We start from the raw sequence: 22,000 nt of genomic DNA, 5'->3' as shown, positions 1-22,000 counted from the left end.
ATTTCTAGTCGTGTCCTCTTTTGGAAGGCCAAACGACGAAGGAGCGTCCGGAGGGCTTGCGGCAACCACATGTGATGACCCCGGGACTACGCTTCGTCCACGGTGAAAGCCGATCCGGCAATCCACAGCACGAAGTTGATGTATTTCCACAGCGACCAGCACGGATCAGCTCCAGGCATGATGAAGCAGATATCGGCCTCTTTTGGAAGGCCAAACAAAGTAGTTTTGCTTTCACAACAAAACACAGCACCTTCACGACATGGCGGCGGCGGCAACAATACTACAGCGAGAATAAAAGTTACGCCTTCTTTCTTTGCGTGAACATTTGGGCGGCATTATGCAAATCTTCCCACATAGTGAGGTAGATATGTGGGGGCATGTTAGAACGAGCCGTTTTAGGTAGGCGTGGTTGACTCTTAACTTTTATAAAGAATATCTCTTTGGATTTGAGACTTTAGTCTTTGCAACTTTACAGATCTTCTTTATGTACCAAGAGCTTGTAACACTCCAAAGAGAAAGGAAAAATTGAAATAGCATCATATGACCCCTATAAACATTACTTAACAAGGAGTTACGGAAGTAGAACACTATTACCACTAAGGGGTATTAAACATTTTATAATCATAAATAAATGTTCTTAAAAATTATTTTCATATCAAGCATTAGACATTTTAAGGGGGCAAACATTTATACACCGCTTATTTAGAGGTCATGACACAATGACAAACATTTACATAAAAAAACACAAAATTAATCTCAAACAAAACTTGCACATCACTGACTTACTGCAATAGAAACAGCACTGGTGACGGCACCCACATATCCCTGAATAAACTTTGAGGTTGGTGTTGGCTAAACATAAAATTGGGGGAAAAAACAATTATCAACATCCAGGTGCAGCAAATGTACCACAGACCATTGTGCAATGAAAAAACACTCAGAGGTCGTGAACCACAGTCAGATGCAGAACAGATGTCTGGCCTTCAGGACACAACAATGATCATTCAAATGGAATCGAGTAGAAGGAACGCTTCACTGAATGACCATCTGCAGCTGCATTGCAATAGTTAAACCTCAAAAACCTGACCTGATTTAAAAGAACGTTTCTGACTGTACCTTTGTGGCATTGCGGTTGGCGTAGTTCACACAAGCGTTGTGACTCTGGTTAAGCCACTGCAGGAGAGAAATTCCTGATTAGCCTGACAATCACTTTAATTATTGGTTAATTATTGTTGAATTCCTCTTTCAAATAATGATGATTGATTTTATTTTCTATGAAGTCAGCTTCTGGTAAAAGTCAAATATATATACAGGAAATCTAATTTAGTCTGATATATATTTCTAACTGTAAAACAGAGGCTGTTGGGATACTGACGATGCAGAGCCAGCCTTTAGGCTTCCTGGCACTGAGGCACTCAAATGATGGGAACAAGCCACTCTACCTGCCAGAACACCGTAGAGGCCAAAGTCTGGTTTGGAAGGAGAAGACCAACAACCTGCAAGAGAGTATACAGCATGCTGGGTATACAGCAATACGCTGGTTAATAATTTACACCCATCTATAGAAACAAAGGTTTATTACAGACTTTAGAAACTCAATACAGATTTCAACACCTCTTATGCTTAGAGGATTTGGATGTGTCAACACTGGATGCATAATGATTGCAAGGCTTCCTTCTCTCATATTTGCTCTGTCTGTGTGGCACTTTGATTTTTTTTTTTTATAAGCAGACTTACGATTGGCGTTCCAAATGGCACATAGCCTGTGAAAAGCATCCAGATAAGAGAAAGAGCAACAACAAATTAGAACTCAGAAATCAGAACAGAGTATAAATAACCTCATTTGCATTTGTCTGAATATGTATTACTTTATGTTTAAACAATGTTAGTATGGTGCAATTCTATTATAAATTTCATGGCATGACCAAACTGCTGCACACATGCATAAATAATCACTGTTTTTGGGTGTACACATCCAGAATGACATCTATAATACACATATTATATTATATTATATTATTCTATATAATTGCAATGTTTTTAAAAGAAGTCTCTTATGCTGACCAAGGCTGCATTTATTTGATCAAAAATTGAATTGTAAAAATAGTAATATTATGAAATATAACATTTTAAAATATAATTGATTTCTATGATGGCAAAGCAGAATTTTCTGCAGCCATTATTCCAGGCTTCAGAAATCCTTATTATTATTTCTTATTATTACCAATGCAGAAAACATCTGTGCTGCTGCTTAATATTTTGTGGAAACTGTGATACATTTTTTTTTCAAGATTCTGTGATGAATCAACAGTTCAAAAGAACAGCATTCATTTACAATATACTTTTTTTTTCTAACAGTGTAAAAGTCTTTACTGACATTTTTGATCAATTCAGTGTATCCTTATATTTATATATATGTACGGATCCTGAATAATATGTATTAATTTCTGTCAAAAAATGATTGTACCGACACCAAAGTTATGTTTGTGTATACAGGGATTAGTAAGATTATTTTCTTTTATATTATTTAAATTCTTCTAACCCTCTCTATGCTCTTACCTGACATGCGGAAAGGCATGAAGATTTTTTCACCGGTGTCGGGGTGAATGATGGCCTGAAAGGAGACGAGTCAGTGACTGTAAATCCAACCATCATTTAAAAGTGACAGTGAACAATGACCACAAGACTCACCTGCTTCACCTTCTGAGCCTCCCAGAGCTGAACACAAAACACAAATTGTTATAAAACACTGCACTACATGTACTATACGTAAGTTATCTGTTGAGACATCCAAGATTTCACCTGGTGATCTGTAATTCCTGGAGGAAGATTCCCTTGCTTGAAATCATCCAGGAGTTTGATACATTCTTTTAAACGACTCTATAAAAATAAAACAGAAATCCAAAAGTAATATAGGACTACAGGATTCAACTCATCCAAAATGTTTCATTAGTTGATAGGAATTAACATTCATTCTTTATAGATGTGACATAATTACAGTATATAAAAGAAAGGAAAGATCATTGTAGGGTAAAAATAATGCAACTCACTGATTAATTCACCACAATTACTATATCACAGACAAGATTTCCATACCTCTGTCACAAACAATGTGGAAGGATCGATGATATCAATGAAATGTCTCAACCTGCCAAGAAATGTGCTCTGAGGAAGAAAAACATTCCTTCAGTTTCACAAACTTACATTCTTAGTCAGAACCTAAGATAAAGAAAAGATGCAAACAGGACAACCTACTCACAGCACAAACCAAAACATGATTAAAACTTGCTGGTTTGTACCTTAAATTGTCAAGAGCTGTTCTAATTTTGGTTTAGAGTTAGACTAAAATATTTTAGGGCTGCAATGACAACGCACTGACAGGTTGTGCAGAATTTTCTCAAAGAAGCGACGACTGCCTGCATCAACATTCCCACTGTCTCTGAACCCCGGGCAGCAATGCAAGCGGTTTTCTGAGAGTCAACTGTTTCAGAGGCCCGATGGTTGAGCATGCCAAGGGTTTTTTTTGGCAAAGAACACTGTAAAAAAGCAGCTTCAATCAACTGCATCTAAATTATTTATCCAGGGACAAGGCAAAAAAAAGAAAAAAGCTGAAATCTGTTTTATCTTACAATATGTGGTGAAGAGAGCAAGAAAAATCGGCTGATCTGACTTCGCTCAGCTAATAATGTTATTTCTGGGCTACATACACTTGCTTCAAAGCTGTTGCAGAGAGCCATGTGCGCACATGTCTGCTGGAGAAGACTTGTTAATTATGCATGTGTTTCTGCTCCCCAGAGAATATGCAACACAGTTAGCAGAGATGGAGCAGGAAGAAAATATAGCCTACACCCATATCCTTAAGATGCATTGATTTCACCTAAAAACAGCAGCAACAAAAAAAGATCACTGCCTGCATTAGTCACATGCACATGTGCAGGATTTTGCCATAAAACCAGTTAGATTTAGATTCAATCTCAACAGAAAGTGATGATATAGACAGGGACAGACCCAATGAACAAAGGCAAAAGACTTTATATTAGCATATATATTTTCAGAAAAAACTTGGACCAGCTTGTCAGCGGGGCAGTGATCTTTTGTTTGGTTGTATTCCCCAAAGCAGACTCATTTGGGCAGCATATGGCATAATAATCAGATGAAACTCATGATTGCACCAAAAAGAACACTAAAGTATTTCATTTGGATGCATTCAGAGCATCCAAGACTAACAAAGGGAAGGCAGATTATACCTCACCATTCTGCCCTCTATTAAAGACAGTGTAAATGTAAGGTTTTCTTAGATTAACAGCGCCACATTTCAAACAATTCACCATGCTAAAACAGTGTGAACTCGCCCCTAACAAACTCAGAGAAAGACACTGATGACTGACATGCTTGATTTCAGAGTGTCCATTTGAGTGGAGAACTGGAAAAAAAATAAATCTGTCAGTGGGTCTCAATGTAAGCAAGAGCTGTACTCTATACAACTGCAAGACTGACACATGATTTCAGTAACAATCATCTGCAAACGTTGTCCAATCTTCCAAATTAAATGAAATTATTTTTTGTTTTTAAAGATTTTACACTGTTTTACGCATTTACAACATTTAAAAAATCTTAATATATATTTTTAGAACATTTAAGTATTCAGAAATCAATTAAAATTACTTAATTTAAGCTTTTAGTATATTAATATACATATATTAGAAAATAACTTTTCTAAAACAACTTAAATCTACTATAATTCTGTATTTACATTTTTTTAAATTTTATTTTAAGTGATCTTGAAATTTTAAATCAGATCATGAATGATTATCCAGTTGTTGTTCAGAACCAATATGGACATCAGAACTACCTATTAAAACATTACACAGTATAAATAAATTGGTCATATTTTTGATTGCATGGAACATAATTCGGGTCTGAACGAGTTAATTATGATGACCGCGGTGTTTCCATGGAGGCAACAGAACTTAAATAGATGGTCATTCATTTGACCGACACGAGCGCGTGAAATCTCACAGATAACACAATTGATGAGACAATTATTTGCATTCGTTCAGCAAAAGCAGGTCCTATTTCAAAAGGCAAAACGGAATATCTGAGTCCATCCGATGTATAACCACATTTGTTCTAGAAAATAAACAAAACAGGGAGGACAGGCAGTTTTTTTTTTCAGCTTTTTAGAAAAATTATGAACTTTGATAATGTCCCGCGAAATCACTCCGACGTAATACAAAAATAAAAGTGACCAGTGAAATCAACAGCTTAAAAAAACAATCCTGTCCTACTCATTTCCTGCTATTTGCATATAAAAAGAAAAGCTGTTGGGCATGCATCTACTGCTTTAGGGCTTTCTAATATAACGGTGCTACCAAAACCTCTGTTACGCACATCACGAGCAATTGCATCGGCCAGTTATAATGCGGTGAAGCTACGAAAAGACACAACGCAAAAAAAAAGCGTGAGAAATGGGTGACTTTCGCAGTACAGTACTGGAGCAAAGCAAAGGACCACACATATCTTGTTTATCAACGCCCACCCATCAAAGATGCCCAGACAAAGATGCACTTTAACATCGCGGCAAACTCTTTACCTGCTCGTAACGCGGTTTTCCCAGCTGAAACACCGGACAAGACGCAGATTCCGCCATCTCAGCAGCGCTGAGTGATGTTAAATAATAAAAATGTCCATGAGACGGAATTTGTAAGAATAGTCAACTCGAGTACGAAACTAGTGAAGCAATAGCTCGCAGGGGTTCATGGGAAGTGTAGTTTCCTGTTGAACTCGAGACAAAACATTCCACACCCATCACAAATTACAAAAGTCTGAAAGATTTACATCACAAAATATTTTTTTTTTCCACAGTATTTTTAAAACTCTGCTGACTTCGGACAACTTTGAAGTTGAGCAAAATAATTTGCATCAAAAAAAATTACCATGGTTTGCACCAAATATACATTGTAACCATAAAAAATACATATCCATAAAAAATTAAATGAATGATTCTAAAATATCTTTTTGTTAAAACAATACAAATCTTGAATGGTTCAGACCAATCATAAATTATAATAATATCTCTTAAATAATTTTAACCATTCATGAGATGATTTGGATGATAAATTATGCCACCTAGCAGACAGCATTTAGGATAAGCGTGTGATTGGATGGTATACTGCAAGTAATAAAAAAAATATTAATTAATCGTTCAGATCTGATGAATTAACTCCACATGTCATGCATGTGCATATATAGGCTATCAGAATCAGAACCATAACCACAGATATTGTGGGGGTATTTAGACCAATATTCAGATATTAAATGTGTTCCACCCCCAGTCCTAAATATGAGGATTATGTAATAGAAAAGGTCACTGAAGGTGCATAAAACATCTACCCGCCACTTACAACATAATATATCTTGAATAATTAAATAAATAGTCAATCTTGAATAATCGCATTTAGGAGATGTGATTGTTTTTATAATTCACAATTAATTGTATCATATATGAATCATTAAAATAACCTTATCAGACAAATAAATGTTGTTGAGTGATGTTAGTTTGGTTTAAAATAAACATTTTCTGTTGTTTCTCTCTTAAAACAGTATAGCCTTTTAACACTGTGCCAATCAAGCCTATAGTCAGGACATAACTACATTTAGGGAATATTCTTTGTTCCACCAGAGATAATTAACCAAGAATGAAAATGAGTTTCCTCTATCTTCATAGTAATTGTTAAAGATCAAATTTGCATGAGCCCAAACAATGCAAGCAGAGACACTGTCAGTTTGAGCTTTGATTCCCACAACATTAATATTTCATGAATCCCATCTGCGCATTTTGCTGCTGTTATGAATCAGTTAAGTGTAAACTTTTATATATGTACAATTCCTAATGTACTTTTTACCTATAGACTGTTTTTATGCAATAAACAAAATTTTGTTACTATTAAAATTTAGTCTAACGTTTACAAACTGGGCTAAGCACAAAGTACAATTAATAATCTTAAAAAGCGCGGCAGTGCCACCCAGCGGCAATTAATTATAGCACTACTGTGACTGTTGAACCACCTCACCTGACCATACTGTTCAGCTGTAAATCTCATACACCTATACAGGTCAATTATGTAAAGAATTCAAACAAAAACACGACAAATGATTTTATAACTTTATTTTCAAATAACTTTGAAAATTAAGCTGTATGAAATAATTTGCAATAAATAAAACAAAATAAGAAAATACAAATGTGAATGTATGTTGAAAATAAATCCACAGAGGCACATTGCAAAATGGTGATTAAAAGGCAAAACAAATCAACAACAATCTAGTATTACAGTGATACATGGTTCTTTCCTGCAACACATGGGGAAACACTGAGAGCGAACGTAACTCGAACTAAAAAAAGTTGAATTTTATTTAGGATGTATAGTTGGTGAAATACAAATTTTGATGCACCGAGTCAACTAAATTAACAGGAACCCTGTATTTTCTTTACGTCCAATACTGAGACATAGAACTGATGTTCTTGTGTGACAGAATCTCACATCATTTTCATCAGCAGAATAAATGAGGAAACATCAACCAAACAAACCACTGAATATAAATGAATAAAAAATAAAAAAAAAATCACATGTATTGTAACTTTAAAGAAAAACAGAACAAAAACAATGGTATAAGACACAATCAGAATGAATATAAGAGAAAATCATAAAGCCACTCTAACACAATGAAGTTACAATGCAGGAAAACACAAACAAAAGATCTTTGTTTAACATCAAAAAAGCATCGCTTTTGTGGTTTAGAAAGCATAGGCATTTGCATATCACTAAATTTGCTACTTTAGCAATGATCTAAGTATGCTGCAGTGCTAAGGCTTTATGAATATATTTTGTGTAGCATATACTAAAGCTACAGCGTAGCAGGTTGTTTTGCATAGCTTACATGTTTGCAGAGGCATATTTTGTGCGAGTGCTTGATGGAAGTGAGCATGCACTGATATCAGCCGTTTCTATGTGGCAAAGCTGACTGGCTCAACGGTTTTGAATAATGTGCATTAAGGTGCTTTTAAAGCTATCAAGTAGTAAGATATTTATTTACATTTACATATTATTGAAAGCAATATTTTACATCAACTTTGACAAGGTGTATTAGGCTACATATATTATGTATTAAACATTACTAATGTTTCTAAATCTCTGGATTCATATAGAACAGTGTTTTAATAACATGTGAATACCAAGTCAAGCTGAAACAATATTTTCTTGAGATATGGACAGGACTGAGATATGGAAGGTTGACATTATTTGAGAAGTTTCAGGGTTTTTAAGTATCATTTTATGATTTTGTTCTAAATACTTCCAATTATGAGGAAAGAATAGTGTTAAAGTGACATTTAAAGAAGTCAATTAATAAAGGCAGTGCTTTTTTACTTGCATTTGTGGATCTTCATAAATTTAGAGACATTTTGCTTGACATTTTGGTACACTGATGCATCAAGATCCCAGATCTTCTTATTTCCTATTACCAAAATTAGTGTATTTATGAATAGGAAGACATATTTGGGTAGATTCTATGAATATTTACATCTACATGAAATCAACAAAATTTTTTTTTTTTTTTTTACTTTTAACCACTGCCTTGTGCTCATAGCATGACTAGTAGTAAGCTAAACGTCAATGGATGTGGATTTGGAAATCCAGTAAGAAGCATGCAAAACTTTATCGTGTCTACGTGAATCTGGCAGTTTTTAAATTTAATGGAGCATCACAAATGGCTTTCGATCAATATGAGGTGTTCTTGGGAAGGGCAGGTCACTGTAGTTATTTTGGCCTGGCACGTACCTGCAGCAAGGTCGGCGTCTGTTCCATGATGCGCACCAGCAGCTTGTCAATGTAGTCCTCCAGGTCTCTGACCTGAACCTTCATCTTCTTCAGTTCGGCCTCATGTTTCTCCAATAATGCCACCAGCACCTCAGTTTCAGCCTGCTGCTTCTTGACGTCCATTTCCTGCTGAAGCAGCAGAGCTATCAGCTCCATGTTGGTCATGTTCTGGTACTGAGCCCGAGCCTCCATCAGAGCCAGCTGCACAGGAAACAGGTACAGAGTCATGTTTACAAGAGAAAAACAGTACTGAGGTACTGCATGTCATGTAGAGCATAATGAACCAAAACTACTTCATTAAATGCTTCAGCTGATCTTTGATCACTTGTGCGTTCTTTCAATATCTTTATAGTGCAATCAGCACAAGTCCATATTCATTTTAATGAGACTCTAAATAACCTCTCAGATCAATATGCTTGTTTCAGTGTCTGCTTGTAATCTGTTTGCTAATTACACTTTTCCAGAACCTGGGCCAAAGCGTGTCTTCCAGCTCCTTTAAAGTTCTATGAAATGTTAGCCATTTCACTAACTAGCCTAATTTAGACCAATGTTCAAAATGACTGACAAGCGGAAAAAGTTTTCTGATGGTCTAAACCAGGGTTTTTTCATATTCTGTATGCCACGGACCATTACATTTGATGTCTGCCTTTACATGTTAGGAAGGGTATCATTTAGGAAGTCGTGGCCTAATGGTTAGAGAGTCGGACTCGTAACCCAAAGGTTGCGGGTTCGAGTCTCGTACCGGCAGGGATTGTAGGTGGGGGGAGTGAATGTACAGCGCTCTCTTCCACCTTCACCACAACTGAGGTGCCCTTGAGCAAGACACCGAACCCCCAACTGCTCCCTGGGCGCCGCAGCAAAAATGGCTGCCCACTGCTCCGGGTGTGTGTGCACTTTGGATGGGATAAATGCCATCCAATGCAGAGCACTAATTCAGAGTATGGGTCACCATACTTGGCCACATGTCACGTCATTTACTTTCATGCATAAAGACCAGTTTTACTGTGTGTGGAAAAAAAAGATTTGTTAAAAAGTTTAATATGAATAAAATTCTATATTTTAGAAGGAAGTGCTATTAAATTAAACATCGCTTACATCAGCTTTAAACTTCCAGTACCTGGTTTTTCTCATCCTCAGCAGTGTTTGGTGGTGCTGATCGTCCTGGGCTGATGGTGGACTTGAGTTTCTCCAGCACCGAGCGGCTTTCAGGTTTCTTCTCTCCATGCAGAGTTGTGTTGGTCAAGGGCCTCACCGGGTGAGGGCTGTACAGTGGTGCAAAAGGAGATAAATGAAGTATTTACATTGACCAAGGCATTTCATCATGGTTTAATTGGTACTTTGTAAGCATCCTTTTCTTTAAGCCACTTTAAATCTCATATTTATTCACTTCCTGATGAGTTAATATAGCAAAAGCAACAGCGCATAGTTGAGGAAGCAATGGTTAAAAGTAACGAAAAACAACAATTTTATCACTCATTGTTGCTCTTTCATAACTCAGGAGATGCCGAAGTTCTTAGTTAGCTTTCATTTAAGCATAAACTTGTTTGGAGATCTTCTCTTTGCAGTGTTGTTATTGTTAACTAAAAGTTAAACTTGTATCATTAAAAATTGTTTTCATTAATTGAAATAAGGTGAAATAACTATAAATATTAGATGTGAAATAGAAACAAAAAAAATTTGCCTCAGCAACTAACTGAAAAAGTACTGAAACTACTGAAACAAAAGTGAAATATATATATAAACTGAAGTCCGTCGGATAAATAAAAGTTTGACTGAAATTGTTTTAGTCACTTCTAAAAAGTTTTTTCTCAAGTCTCAAGCAATTTAATATCAATACTGACTAGGATGCACTTTGAGAAGCATCTTGTTTATGAATTTTGTCTCTTTGGGTACTAACAAACAGGTCAATCAGACCTCATAATGATACAGTCTACATAGTAATCAAACCTCTCGTGAACACTAGCTGCATACAATACAACTGTCATATAACTTTAGACTATTTCCATATGGTTAGTTACCTCTACAAGAAAATGTGTTACTACCAAAACAGAATGAAAACTGAAAGAAGCAATATAAAAGCAAAGATGAAAAATGAAAGAACTAAAAGTAATGCAGCATGATCAAACCAGGAGGAAAGGTAATAAGAGATGGTGCCAGAAAAATGCACACACATTTGTCAAAGTCCAAATTATAACAAGCTGTGAGTGCAAAAACAAAGTTTGTTCTAGGCCAACATATGTGAGAGCATTTATGAGCCTGTCTTAGTGCACTTGCTGTGAGAGAGAATGAGGTAATTTCTCAGGTGAGAGCAGAGGTGAGTGCGCTTTTAAAGGCAGTGAGGTCTCACCTGCTCTCCTCATGGGGCAGGAGGACGTTAGCTGGCTGTTTCTCCTCAGGTGAGAAGGAGAGCGGTGCATCAACATGGGGCTGGGCTGTGGAGGAGCATGTGGAACCCATGCTGGGCAACTCGTTTGGGGGGTTCGCAGGAAGGGAAGGGTCAGGGCAGAGACAGGAATTAGTACCAGCTAATGGGGTGGGTGAAGGGGAAGGATCATGCAAAATGAGGTCTGATGTAGGATGAGGAGAGCCTGGGAGTGAATCGGCACCCGAGACAGTTTTGGGTGAGCCTGTGGTTGAGCGCGGTCTGATGCGGGCTGATCTGACTTCCGTTTTATAGTGGCTTCTGGAGTTTCTTGGAGCTACTCTAGCATGCAAGTCCTCAAAGCTTATTTGTTCTTCCAGTGTTGAACAAGATTCCTCGACCTTGTTGTTCTTTAAGAAGCAGACTTCAGAGTTCAGGTTACCTTCTGTTAAATGATTATGCTCCTTATCATCGTGCGAAGTGAGCAAGTCATTGCCTTCCGCTAACTCTTGTTTGATTTGCATGGTCACAGTGTTGTCTTTGCTTGAGCATGTTTGAGTGATCACAGTGATCTCTTTGTTGAGGAGAACGTCAGCCACGTTGTGAGACTCACAGTTAACCTTTGAAGCAGTGTTTTGGTGTTCACAAGGATCGGCTTTCTGTCCTCCCAGTTCTTCACAAGATCTCTCAAAAGGTGACGAGCAATGGGTATGGTTTTGTGAGTCAGACAAATGTGATGTGATATTGTTACGGGTGTTTATTGGTGAAAACATCTCCAACTCTGAAGCCATTCTGCACAATATATCCTCAGGCAAGCCTGGGGAGCACCTGGGAAGCGAGGAACCATTCAAATGCAAATTTGAACCATCTTTGGATGATTTAACACCATCTTTATTCATTTCAAAAGGTGGTTGCAACTCAGACGGTGAACTTCCAGAATCAATAAAAGCAAACTCTGAAGTATCTGTATTGTTGTTCGAATCTCTAGGTGAGAGGGTCAACAAACCCACGCCATTGGTTTTAGTCTTGCATTGTTGTTCATTGGAGACCCATATTTCACAGGACGATTCTGAATCGTGTTTTGGTTGGGCCTGAGGTGAACTGCAAAGTGATTCGGTCACTGTGGTTTCCCAGTCAGATGGGAAACACAGAGTTTCAGGTACCATGTACTCACATTCAGAGCTTCCATGTGCATCTTCACCAAAATCATTCGGAGAGCTATTAGCATTGTTGTCCGTAGCAAAGTCATGACCCCTTGCTTCCCCAACCATGAATTTGTTCAATCCGATACTGCTGTGCAACTCTGCATCCATCTTGTTACACCCTACTGAAGAAATATGGTGCAACTCTTTATCGGAACATAAAATCTGAGAGTTCCTCTTCACGTCTCCATCTCTCACATGCTGAAGGGAGGCGAAGTCAGTCTGGGAAAGGAAGCAGGCCTCTTTCTGCACAGCCAGCTCCTGGGCTCTGTCCAACCAGCTGTCTGTGGTGATCCCTTGGGTCCTCATGGGTCTGCGTGGTGGTAGAGGAGGCAGATCCCATGGCCTTGAAACACCCATGTCAACTTCATCAACCCTTAAACCAATGTTCGCTTTGTTGTTTACACACAGCATCTGGTTTGTATTTGGTACTTGTGAGAGAAACGGTGCTGATGGAGGTCTAGTTGGAGTCCCACTTGGCGATTTGAGCCGGCTGGTGGCAAATGCTTCAAAATCATCCCATTCCCCAGCCCTTTCAGACAGAGAGTAGTTCGGATTAGTGTTTGAGTTTGTATCTGGTGTCTCAGGCATAATGGACGGAAGAGACCTCTGCCTGGACATACTTTTGGGTCTTTCCCGTTTTATTGTGGGCATTTTGTTCTGTGCTCCATTACGGACGGGACTGCATCCGACTGGATAATGATAAAGACTGGAATTAAGAGAACAGTAACCAGCAGTTGGAGACTTCAGTCCTTCCTCGGCTATAAGATCCTCAAAAAAGGGGTTTTGCTGTAGTCGTGTGAGGAAAGGGTTGGAGGGAGAGATGGATGGGGGTGTTGGGGAAGAGTGGGTGAATGGGTTGGTGTGATTGCCATTAGGGGGAGACACCGAGCCAGTAGTGCAACCGAGGGGAAGAGAGCAAGGGGGCTGACTGGGGGAGCAAGGGATCTGACAGGGGGTTTCTGAGCTGCTCTCTACCTTAGGAGAGACTCCCAGCCTGTGGAGGGAAGGCACAAGTAGTCCTCTTAGTCATAGTGTGTAATGGGCCATAAAATCCAACTATGAGTGGGAGGAGAGGGACAATTCTTTTCTATTACAGAGACACCTCTTAATCAAAGGAAAACTGTCTTTAGATTCAAATTTGTTCATGTTTTGATCAGAAGTGTCTGGCATGTTTTGATCAGCTTGCGCCTACATAAATACTGCTAGTTTAGTAGGAACAAAAGGGGAGAAAAGACACTTCTTTTCAGCCTATAAACTCTAACTAGGGGTGGGCGATTTACCTGTAAACACGACAAATGGGTAGAAATTTCACAAATGGTATAAATCTTGGATTATCATCTCTAGTGTGGTTATGTTCAAGTGACGTTTCGCGTTGTCACCTTTAAAAAGCTGATAATTTGCATTTATTTTTTAGCCTTGCCAGTTTAAACTTTCAAGCAATTTTAAATCATTCAAGCACTAAAAGACATAAGACATGAAAGAGAATTCAATTTTGTTTCCCCATTTCAATTCACACAGTGTGATTACTGAATTGGCAATGCCGGTTTATTAGCAAAAAACACAGTTGGTGATGTCTTAAATTAATATAGATAGTTGGGAGAAAATTGGATGTGTATCAATATATTGTATCCGTTTTAGGTCCTAAAGTGACAGTAGCCTAATATACCTGCTGTCTGTGTCATTTAAGCACTCACAAGAGAAAGCACTCACTGATCTTGAATGAACTACTTTTGTAGCTTTAATAATCAATGTATATTTAATTAATTCAGTGAATACTGCACAATGTTTTATTGCACATTTGATTACTTTATTCAATTTCTGTAATATTTCTTACCTCTGTTAGAAAGACCTACCTAAAAAAAGTCACTGATTATTTCATTTTTTCTTCGTTATATTGTAGTTAAATGTTTACTTGTTTTCACTAAGCTTGAGAACTTATTACTTTCATTAGTTAATCTAGTATTGTGTAGAATGTATAATTGTGAAATTTCAATGTCATCTAAAATTATATCATTAATAGCAACCTTATTTCCAGCTAAAATAAATAAATAAAATAACTACATCAATTTGTGACATATATTATCATGAATTAAAATTACTAATAAAGATTTTTGTCATATCGCCCACTCCTAAATCTATTAAAAATCAAACCGGTTGAATGGTTGAAAAAATGGTTGAATGTGTCAAAAAAGATCAAGCTGCTGAATGAAAAAAAATGAAATTACTGAAATGTGAAATAATAAAAAAATAAATCAATGTAATATAAGTGGACATTTCTTATAAAAACAGCTGATGTTTTTGAATGGATCAACAAATTTGTGGAACTTGACAAGTTTTTTTGGATGAAAACACACACATTAACAATCCCTTCTTTGATGTCTTGACCTATGTTCTGCAGACCAAGAGCAATATAAAGGAATGAGATGGAAAAAGCTGCTGCAGTAACTGTTGCATCAGCAAATTCAAACACTCCATTTTCTAAGAATATTCTCTGAGGACCAAAATGCAGGCTGACATTCAAAGCCATTCACTTAAAAACAAAGTATCCCTTTAGATGAACGTCTGGCAGTCAAATATAGATCATGGGGAACAGCTATTGATGATACTGATACATGTGCAATGTCAGACATCTTTTGTACTGTAACATAAAACCTAGTAGCCTTGCTTGGCCTTCACTCACCTTGGCTTGTTCTGGGAGTCACCGGAGCCAAACCATCCTCTGCGTCTGCCCTCAAGAGGAGCAGAAACCTGGCTCTGCTCCGGCTTGGCTGGGAGAGAGTCACTCCTCCCGCTAGAAAACAGAGTTTTCCTCAGCTTTTTTCCTTTATCCACCACTTCCACAGGTCCAGCGGCCTGCACTGGCTTTCCCTCTGAGGTTGCGGCCCCTTGGGTCTGACTTTGAGCTCCATCTGCCTCACTGTCCTCCTTCTTGCTCTTTTCAATGGACCAGCGTCTCCCATTGCTCTTCTGCGAGTCCTCGCTGCGTCGGGTCAGATTCTGGAGAGACCGAGAAAGGGGTGCACATTTCTCTAGCAGGGAGCGCTTGGCCGGGATGGTACTTGGACTCTTGGGGCTGACAGGCTCGGATGAGTAGATATGGCTACCGTTGATGCAGAGGCTTGATTTGGAGAGCGCCATACTTTGGCCTTTTAGGTTTTCCACGGCAGGGCTGGGATGAGGAACACCCATGATCTTACTGGCTTCATCACTGTGTGCGCGCTTGTGGGTCATCACTTTAAAGACAGAGGTCACAGAGAGAAGCCAGAAAAAGTGTACAGACAAAGATCAGTATATGTCCCAACCAGACATTTGAGGAGAGGTTTTAAAGATGGAATGAAAATTCTGTCTTCATTCACTCACCCATTCCAAACATGTTTGACTTTCTTTCATCTGTGAAACACAACAGAAGATATTTTGAAAAATGTCTCAGGGTTTTTTGTCCACACACTAAAAGTCGATGGGTGTTTTGTTTTGGACCTCACGGACTTCAATTGTATGCACAAAAACTGTTGAAACATTTTTAAAAATATCTTTAAATATGATCCACAGAATAAAGAGTTTGGAACAACACAAGGGTTGTCATAAACTATCATACATTATCATATGGAGCCCACAGTTTATTAACAGTTTAGCAACATAGTTATGTAAATTCTCAATGATGATTATGATAATGAATTCTCCCAGTTTATCTCTTCTTATAGACAACTGACCTTTAATCCCACCTTCAGTGTCCATTGGGAAGGGCTCTATCACTCTGCTGCTGTAGATGGGTGTTCTGGACAGCTCTACTGAGACGAATGGATCCCCGGCGGACGATGCCATGCTACTGTCTGACGCCAATGATGAACAAGACCGTGTGTCTGAATTCTTGCGCAGTTTCCCCTTAAGGAAGAAGTCTTTCACCTTGCTCCGGTGTTCATCAACCCCCTCTTCCTTGCCTGGCTCATCGGGTCCACCATCTCCTGCAAACGGAGGACCTACAGACCCTGATAGGGCGGCGAAGCGGCCAGGTAAAATGGCAGAGGAGGATTCCACGTCTCCTCTCTTTCTTCCCGTGACGCGGTCCTTCAGCTTTCCAAATGCAGATCGGGGCTTGTCCTTTATGGTCAGATCGTACATACTAGCCGTCATGTTGTTGCGGGTAAACTGGACGATGACCTGCAGCTCTCCCCGCTCCTTCTCCTTCCGACCAGCCTTGGAGTGAAGCTTGAGCCACCTTAAATATAGAAAGAAAATAAAAAGTCAGCTAAAAGCAAATTTAGATTATCTAACACTCAAAGTTGTTTAAAACTTTGAAATTATTGTTAAATAACTTTATTAAGAGTAATCTTTAGCAAATGTCTAAATGATTGATACTTTTTCATACATTATAACGCTGTGATAAATAAACATACTTGTAGTATTTAAAGGGGTGATCAGCTTTTTTCGAAGGCTTGATTGTGTTTATGGGGTGCAGTGTAACGTGTTCATGCTTTGCTTAAAAAAAAAAAAAAAAAGAATTATTTTCATGTATTTTATCTTTATTCTACATTGCTGTTTCCGTTCTCTTCAAATCAATCTGTTGAGTTCCTGGTTCTATGAAGCCCCTCCCCTCAGAAATATGTAATCTGGCTCAGATTGATTAGCTGGCCCAGTGTGTTATGATTTGCTCAGAACGGCTCAGGATTTGCTAACCGCCTAGTGCACGTTGTCCGGAAATGTCATGCCCTCTTACCATTACGGGTAGTTGCATGTTCCCAGGGGCGGGGTTTATATAAACATTGGGGTTAGTGATGTCACAAACCCAGGAAGAAGCTTGTTGTAGTCCCTACCAGCCGTTTTTTTGTAGTCTTTAATCAGCGATTTCTTTAAAAGAAAATATCTCCCTTTGCATTGAACTTAGAGCATCGTAACTTTGCAGACGTTGTTTAGGATCTAACAGCAACACTACACACTAACTTAAGTTAAAAAAGTGAAATCATAATCAACACTGATTTCAGTTTTTAGTGTTTTCATTTATTTAGACAAAATATTATAGCATTGTAATATCTGTAATTTATCAGTTAATTACTATAACATAAATATAATTAAACATCAGGCCAGCATGGTGCATCCTTACTTTCAGAACATCAGTATATTTTAATAGTTATGCTAAATGATCTTAATGATCCTAATTTTCTTTAAGCAAAGTATACAGTACCCTTCAAAAGTTTGAGGTTAGTAGGATTAAAAAAAAAGACATTTCTACTTTTATTCAGCAAGGATGCATTAAATTGATCAAAAGGGAATTTAAAAGTCTACAATATTACAATTTTTTTTTTTGTTACTTTCTATTCATCAAAGAATCCTGAAAAAATGATCACCGTTTCCACAAAAATCTTAAACGGCAAAACTGTTTTGAACATTGATAATTTCTTGAGCACCATGGCATAGCTTTGCCATCACATGAATAAATTACATTTTTAAAATATTACAATAGAAAACAATTATTTAAATTGTCTTTACTGCATTTGTGTTCAAATAAATGCAGCCTTGGTGAGCATAAGAGACTTCATTCAAGTGTAATTACTATATTTCTTTTTTTCTTTTGATTTTGGGATTAAATTTTCACACTTAAAATAATGCTCTCACTGATGGCCTCATCTTTTATAACACTGGCTTACAATTTCCAGCACCACATTGAAGCAAGCAGCTATGATCTATACTGCAGTACAAACACAAGGGGCCTCTTGAATGAATGTTACTGCCTTAGTATGATGCCGTCCCTTTGTCTCACACAGAACCAGTGGCGAAACTATTTCCTCCATTTCCGGTAGAGCACAGAGCACCTCATGTGCGCACACGTGCAGAGAGCCAAGACAAACGCCCTACACTGGGAGACGCAGGAGAGAGAGAAAGAGAGGTGCAACTCTGAGCTCAATTAAAGCCAGATGTGCAGAACAGCCTCACGCCTACAACAATATGTGATGACTCAGAATAGTGTGTGCAGAGACGGACATTTCTCCATACGTCTCTCCACATGACTTGAAACGCTGAGAGGCCTACATGGCAGTGCAAACTTCAACTAGAAAATGAAAGTTTGTCAAGATAAACACTGAATGTTGACTCGAAAAAGTCATTGTTACGTGGTTACTAGACAGATCCACCCACCACACTCCTGCACTGTGGTGTTCAAGATGGTTTCTAGGGCATTGTTAGGCCGTTGTTAAGATGCTTTAAGTGTTTGTTTGAGTTATGCCAGGTAAGGTGTTCTGAATATTGCTAGAGCGTTGCTAAATGGCCGCTAAACTGTTCTAATAGGTTTTTAGGCAGTTGCAAAGGTGTCCTGGAAGGCTGCTAGGCAGTTGGTGTTCTGGGTGGTTGCTAGGCAGTTGCTAAGGTGTTCTGGGTGGCTGCTAGAACATTGTAGTTTAGTGGCTCTCCACCTTTTAACTCAAAGGTCCCTTGTTGTCCAACACAATATTCGAAGGCCACCTCATACAGGAAAAGATATTTTCTGTACTTATGCTATAATTATGAAAAAGCTGCTTGTTTTCAAACTTTTTTATTAACAGAAACCGATTGTTTGATATAAGTAACCATGACTGATTCTGTGATTCCAGAAGTTTTAAGAATCATATAATCTTCAATAAAACATGAGTTATTAAGCGGAGGAAAAAATATGATTGCAGTTTACATCTTGATTTTTTTTTTACATTTTGATATAGTTAGATTGTTTTATTATATCAATAATAAGTATGAACTGAAATCCTAATAGTAGTAATTATTAATTAAAATAAAAAAGTGGTCCTGGGGCCCCCTAGGAAGTTGAGAAATCTAGTTTTTGAGAATTTTAGATTTTCTTGAAACACCCTGGCAGATATGGAACTATTAAAACCAGCAATCTGCTTACACTGAGAAGAAACAAATATGCTGATTAATATACATTATATTATGCATTCAGTGCTTACGAACATCTTGATCGTCTTTAATTAAATCAATTTTGTTAGTCAGTTGAACATTATGTGAATTTGAGAGTTGAATTGTGGACGTGAGAATAAAGGAATGCATATAGAACATGAAAATAACAATGTTATTGTTGCTCAGCATGGCTCACTGACTTCCTCCCTCACTTGTTTATAGAGGTTTCAGCCAAGAGGCCCACCTACTTGATCTCGTCCTCCCCTCTTATGGCAAATGATTTACTCCTCCTAATGACGGCACTGCTAGTTGAATTTCATCTATTAGATGCGCAAGCTTTTAAACAAGAGATATATTTAAATAAAATTGAACAATGAAAAAAAGAACAAGATTCCAGGAAGGTTACGTCTGTTGGAGTGCAGTGAAATGCGTGTTTGTTGAGTTCACTGCAGACTCTGTGACTATTCTGACACATGCTGGTACTGCCCTGTGTGGAGGCATGACTCTGTGCCAGCACTACGCAAGCACACTGATGAGGACTAGATGCAGCATGCCCCTCCAAGTATGTTGCTGTTGTTGTGTCTGTAAAAACATATCCCATTACTCTGGTATTCACAGCAGTGTTGGTTTTACACTTCCCATAGATTGCTTGTGTGGCTTCGACCACCATGCATTTGTTTGATACTGCATGCGACATCAGTAATTTAGGTTAAGTTTTGGTGGCTGGTTAAAGAATCCTCCTGCAGTTCTGCGAATGGGAATGTCTGCCCAACTGTGAAATGGGTGCACAGAAATTCTTTGACCCAAAATCACAGACTCAAGGTTTTGGCATGCCTGTGTCAAATTTCCCAGGACTATATCAACTGAAAAGCAAGAAAAGCTATTCTTTAAAAGTTTATTCAGTTACATGAACACAAGGCTATAAAAATCATAAAGATCCTGTATCTTAAGGCTATACTTTTTTACACTCACTCTTGGGAATGAAGCAAAGTGGTAAAACAAGACTAAAAATGCCATGTCTTTTTATTTTTTATTTTACATGTACCCTATAATCAGTGTTTTTTTTTTTTGTATCATTGAGATACTAATATACTTTTAATTCATATTTTTTAATAAGCTTTTCGTTAAAGCGTATTTCGTTAATATATTAAGTGTTTTTGTCTTTTTTATTAGTTTAAGTCTATACAGTTTTCAGTAATTTTCAGTTTAAATTTCAGTTTTATGTTTAGTTATTTCAGTATATCAAATGAAAATATTTTATCTGAGTTAGCATTTATTTATTTCAAGTAATGAAAATGAAAACTATGATATATCTATTTATTATACCATGTTTTACATTTACCTGCTGAAACAAATACTGGTTAGCTGTTCTTCTAGCAACTAGTCTGATAGTTTAATCAGGGTTTTTAACTAAGCTCTTTTTTAATGTACACTTACATGAATATGATAATCATTCAGTACCATGGTACTGCCACAGTACAAAAAAAGTCTCAAGGAGGCCCTCGACAAAGAGGCCTATTAATTGATCCTATTATTGGCTGAAATACTCACTCATTTCTGGGACACATTCCATCTTGAAAAACTTTGTGGAGGGGAATAATAGTTTGCCCGAGAAACACGTCCAGCCCGATCAGCACGCGATGCATCACGGTGAGCACCAGGTTGCTGCTCCCGGGTGGGTACGCGCTCATCCCACCCGCCTCCAGCAGACCGGGCAGCAGCTCAAACGAGCATTCCTCGTACCACTGCGGCTCCTCAGCCTTCTCCACCAGGCCGGTGGTGTACTTCTCCTTGCCGACCTGGATGATGGTGTAAACATAGCGGCTGCCTTGCTTGCCCTTCGTCCGCAGACTCCTCGCACGAAGGACGGTCACGTTGACGTGCGTCGGGACCCATCTCTGATCATCGTCGTCCAGGCTAATCAGAGGCATCCCGTTGCAGTTGGAGACGCAGTTGTTTGGGATAATCCAGCAGAATGACACTTGCGCACTGGATAACTATGCACTGCCCGCGCCCTTGTCCCTGTCCGCCACCCGAAGTTGCAGTGAGAGAAATCGCTGCATTACCGTGCAGCTCAATTCAAAAAGACAATCACAGTTGAAACGTTGATAATAAATATCAAATCCCTGGCGAGTCAAACTTCACATTTACCGTAGTGGGCGTTCTGGACCCTCGGCGTCACCACCACAACAGATTTTTGACAACTCACTGCACTGCTGCGCGGCCCGCCCTCCAACATTTAGTGGGGGCTCCGCAATAAAGTATGCAGCTGAATTAAAGAGAAAGGCAACTCAATTCCGTGCTGCTATAGTTCATATCAGAACATAGTAAACAATCTAGCAGAGATCACTAATTTGAGCTCTACTTGGACTGGGAATCGGGGAGCACGCTGTAATAAGTGTGGGAAAACTTATCGATGCTGAAGCTGTTTGTTTGGTGAACGAGTTTTGAACGAATCCTTTAGGTCAGTGTTTCTCAACCCTGGTCCTGGGTGCCCCCAAACACCGCACATTTTGTATGTCTCCCTTATCTGACACACCCATTTCAGGTCCTGGAGTTTCTTTTAATGAGCTAATGAGTTGAATCAGGTGTGTTTGATTAGGGAGACACACAAAATGTGCAGTGCTGGGGGGCGCCCAGGACCAGGGTTGAGAAACACTGCTTTAGGTGAACAAATC

General features: G+C 38.4%; 2 protein-coding genes across 4 annotated transcripts in view; both read right to left on the bottom strand.

Annotated features, from left to right (window-relative positions):
* sfxn5b (sideroflexin 5b) overlaps positions 1–5,683 on the bottom strand; it is an 8,841-nt gene extending 3,158 nt beyond the window's left edge. Inside the window, exons 1-9 of the mRNA XM_016471062.1 lie at positions 5,594–5,683; positions 3,097–3,165; positions 2,803–2,880; positions 2,692–2,718; positions 2,560–2,614; positions 1,738–1,763; positions 1,443–1,496; positions 1,117–1,173; positions 787–852 (exon numbers count right to left, since the gene is read on the bottom strand). Of these exons, the coding sequence (XP_016326548.1) occupies positions 787–852; positions 1,117–1,173; positions 1,443–1,496; positions 1,738–1,763; positions 2,560–2,614; positions 2,692–2,718; positions 2,803–2,880; positions 3,097–3,165; positions 5,594–5,650 (489 nt within the window). The 5' untranslated portion in view covers positions 5,651–5,683. The remainder of the gene's footprint in view (positions 1–786; positions 853–1,116; positions 1,174–1,442; positions 1,497–1,737; positions 1,764–2,559; positions 2,615–2,691; positions 2,719–2,802; positions 2,881–3,096; positions 3,166–5,593) is intronic.
* A 1,564-nt stretch (positions 5,684–7,247) lies between these two features.
* On the bottom strand, positions 7,248–21,544 carry rab11fip5b (RAB11 family interacting protein 5b (class I)). Of its 3 annotated transcripts, none has more exons than XM_016471113.1 (6): positions 20,874–21,544; positions 16,154–16,659; positions 15,124–15,676; positions 11,224–13,437; positions 9,994–10,138; positions 7,248–9,077 (listed from the first exon to the last, which is right to left on the bottom strand). In XM_016471113.1, the coding sequence occupies exons 1-6, from the start codon at positions 21,251–21,253 to the stop codon at positions 8,817–8,819; spliced, it is 4,059 nt and encodes a 1,352-aa protein (XP_016326599.1). In that variant the 5' UTR covers positions 21,254–21,544; the 3' UTR covers positions 7,248–8,816. The 3 variants fall into 3 exon arrangements, with proteins under 3 accessions (XP_016326599.1, XP_016326600.1, XP_016326601.1); XM_016471114.1 differs by having other exon boundaries at positions 16,166–16,659; XM_016471115.1 differs by lacking the exon at positions 11,224–13,437.
* Between the last annotated feature and the right edge of the window lie 456 nt (positions 21,545–22,000).

The sequence above is a fragment of the Sinocyclocheilus anshuiensis genome, unplaced genomic scaffold (assembly GCF_001515605.1).
Source record: "Sinocyclocheilus anshuiensis isolate Anshui unplaced genomic scaffold, SAMN03320099.WGS_v1.1 scaffold64, whole genome shotgun sequence".
Classification (NCBI taxonomy): domain Eukaryota; kingdom Metazoa; phylum Chordata; class Actinopteri; order Cypriniformes; family Cyprinidae; genus Sinocyclocheilus; species Sinocyclocheilus anshuiensis.
The sequence above is the reverse complement of the archived record's forward strand: the minus strand, read 5'-3'. Positions and strand labels throughout refer to the sequence as shown.

What these genes read in the sequence shown, in the direction of transcription:
- rab11fip5b (XM_016471113.1), bottom strand. Translation starts at nt 21,253, where the DNA reads ATGCCTCTGATTAGCCTGGACGACGATGATCAGAGATGGGTCCCGACG. An exon ending in GGAATGTGTCCCAGAAATGA is followed by an intron (nt 16,660 to 20,873) that starts GTGAGTATTTCA and finishes TCTATATTTAAG; the next exon opens with GTGGCTCAAGCTTCACTCCA. An exon ending in CTGCCCCATGAGGAGAGCAG is followed by an intron (nt 10,139 to 11,223) that starts GTGAGACCTCAC and finishes ACCACTGTACAG; the next exon opens with CCCTCACCCGGTGAGGCCCT.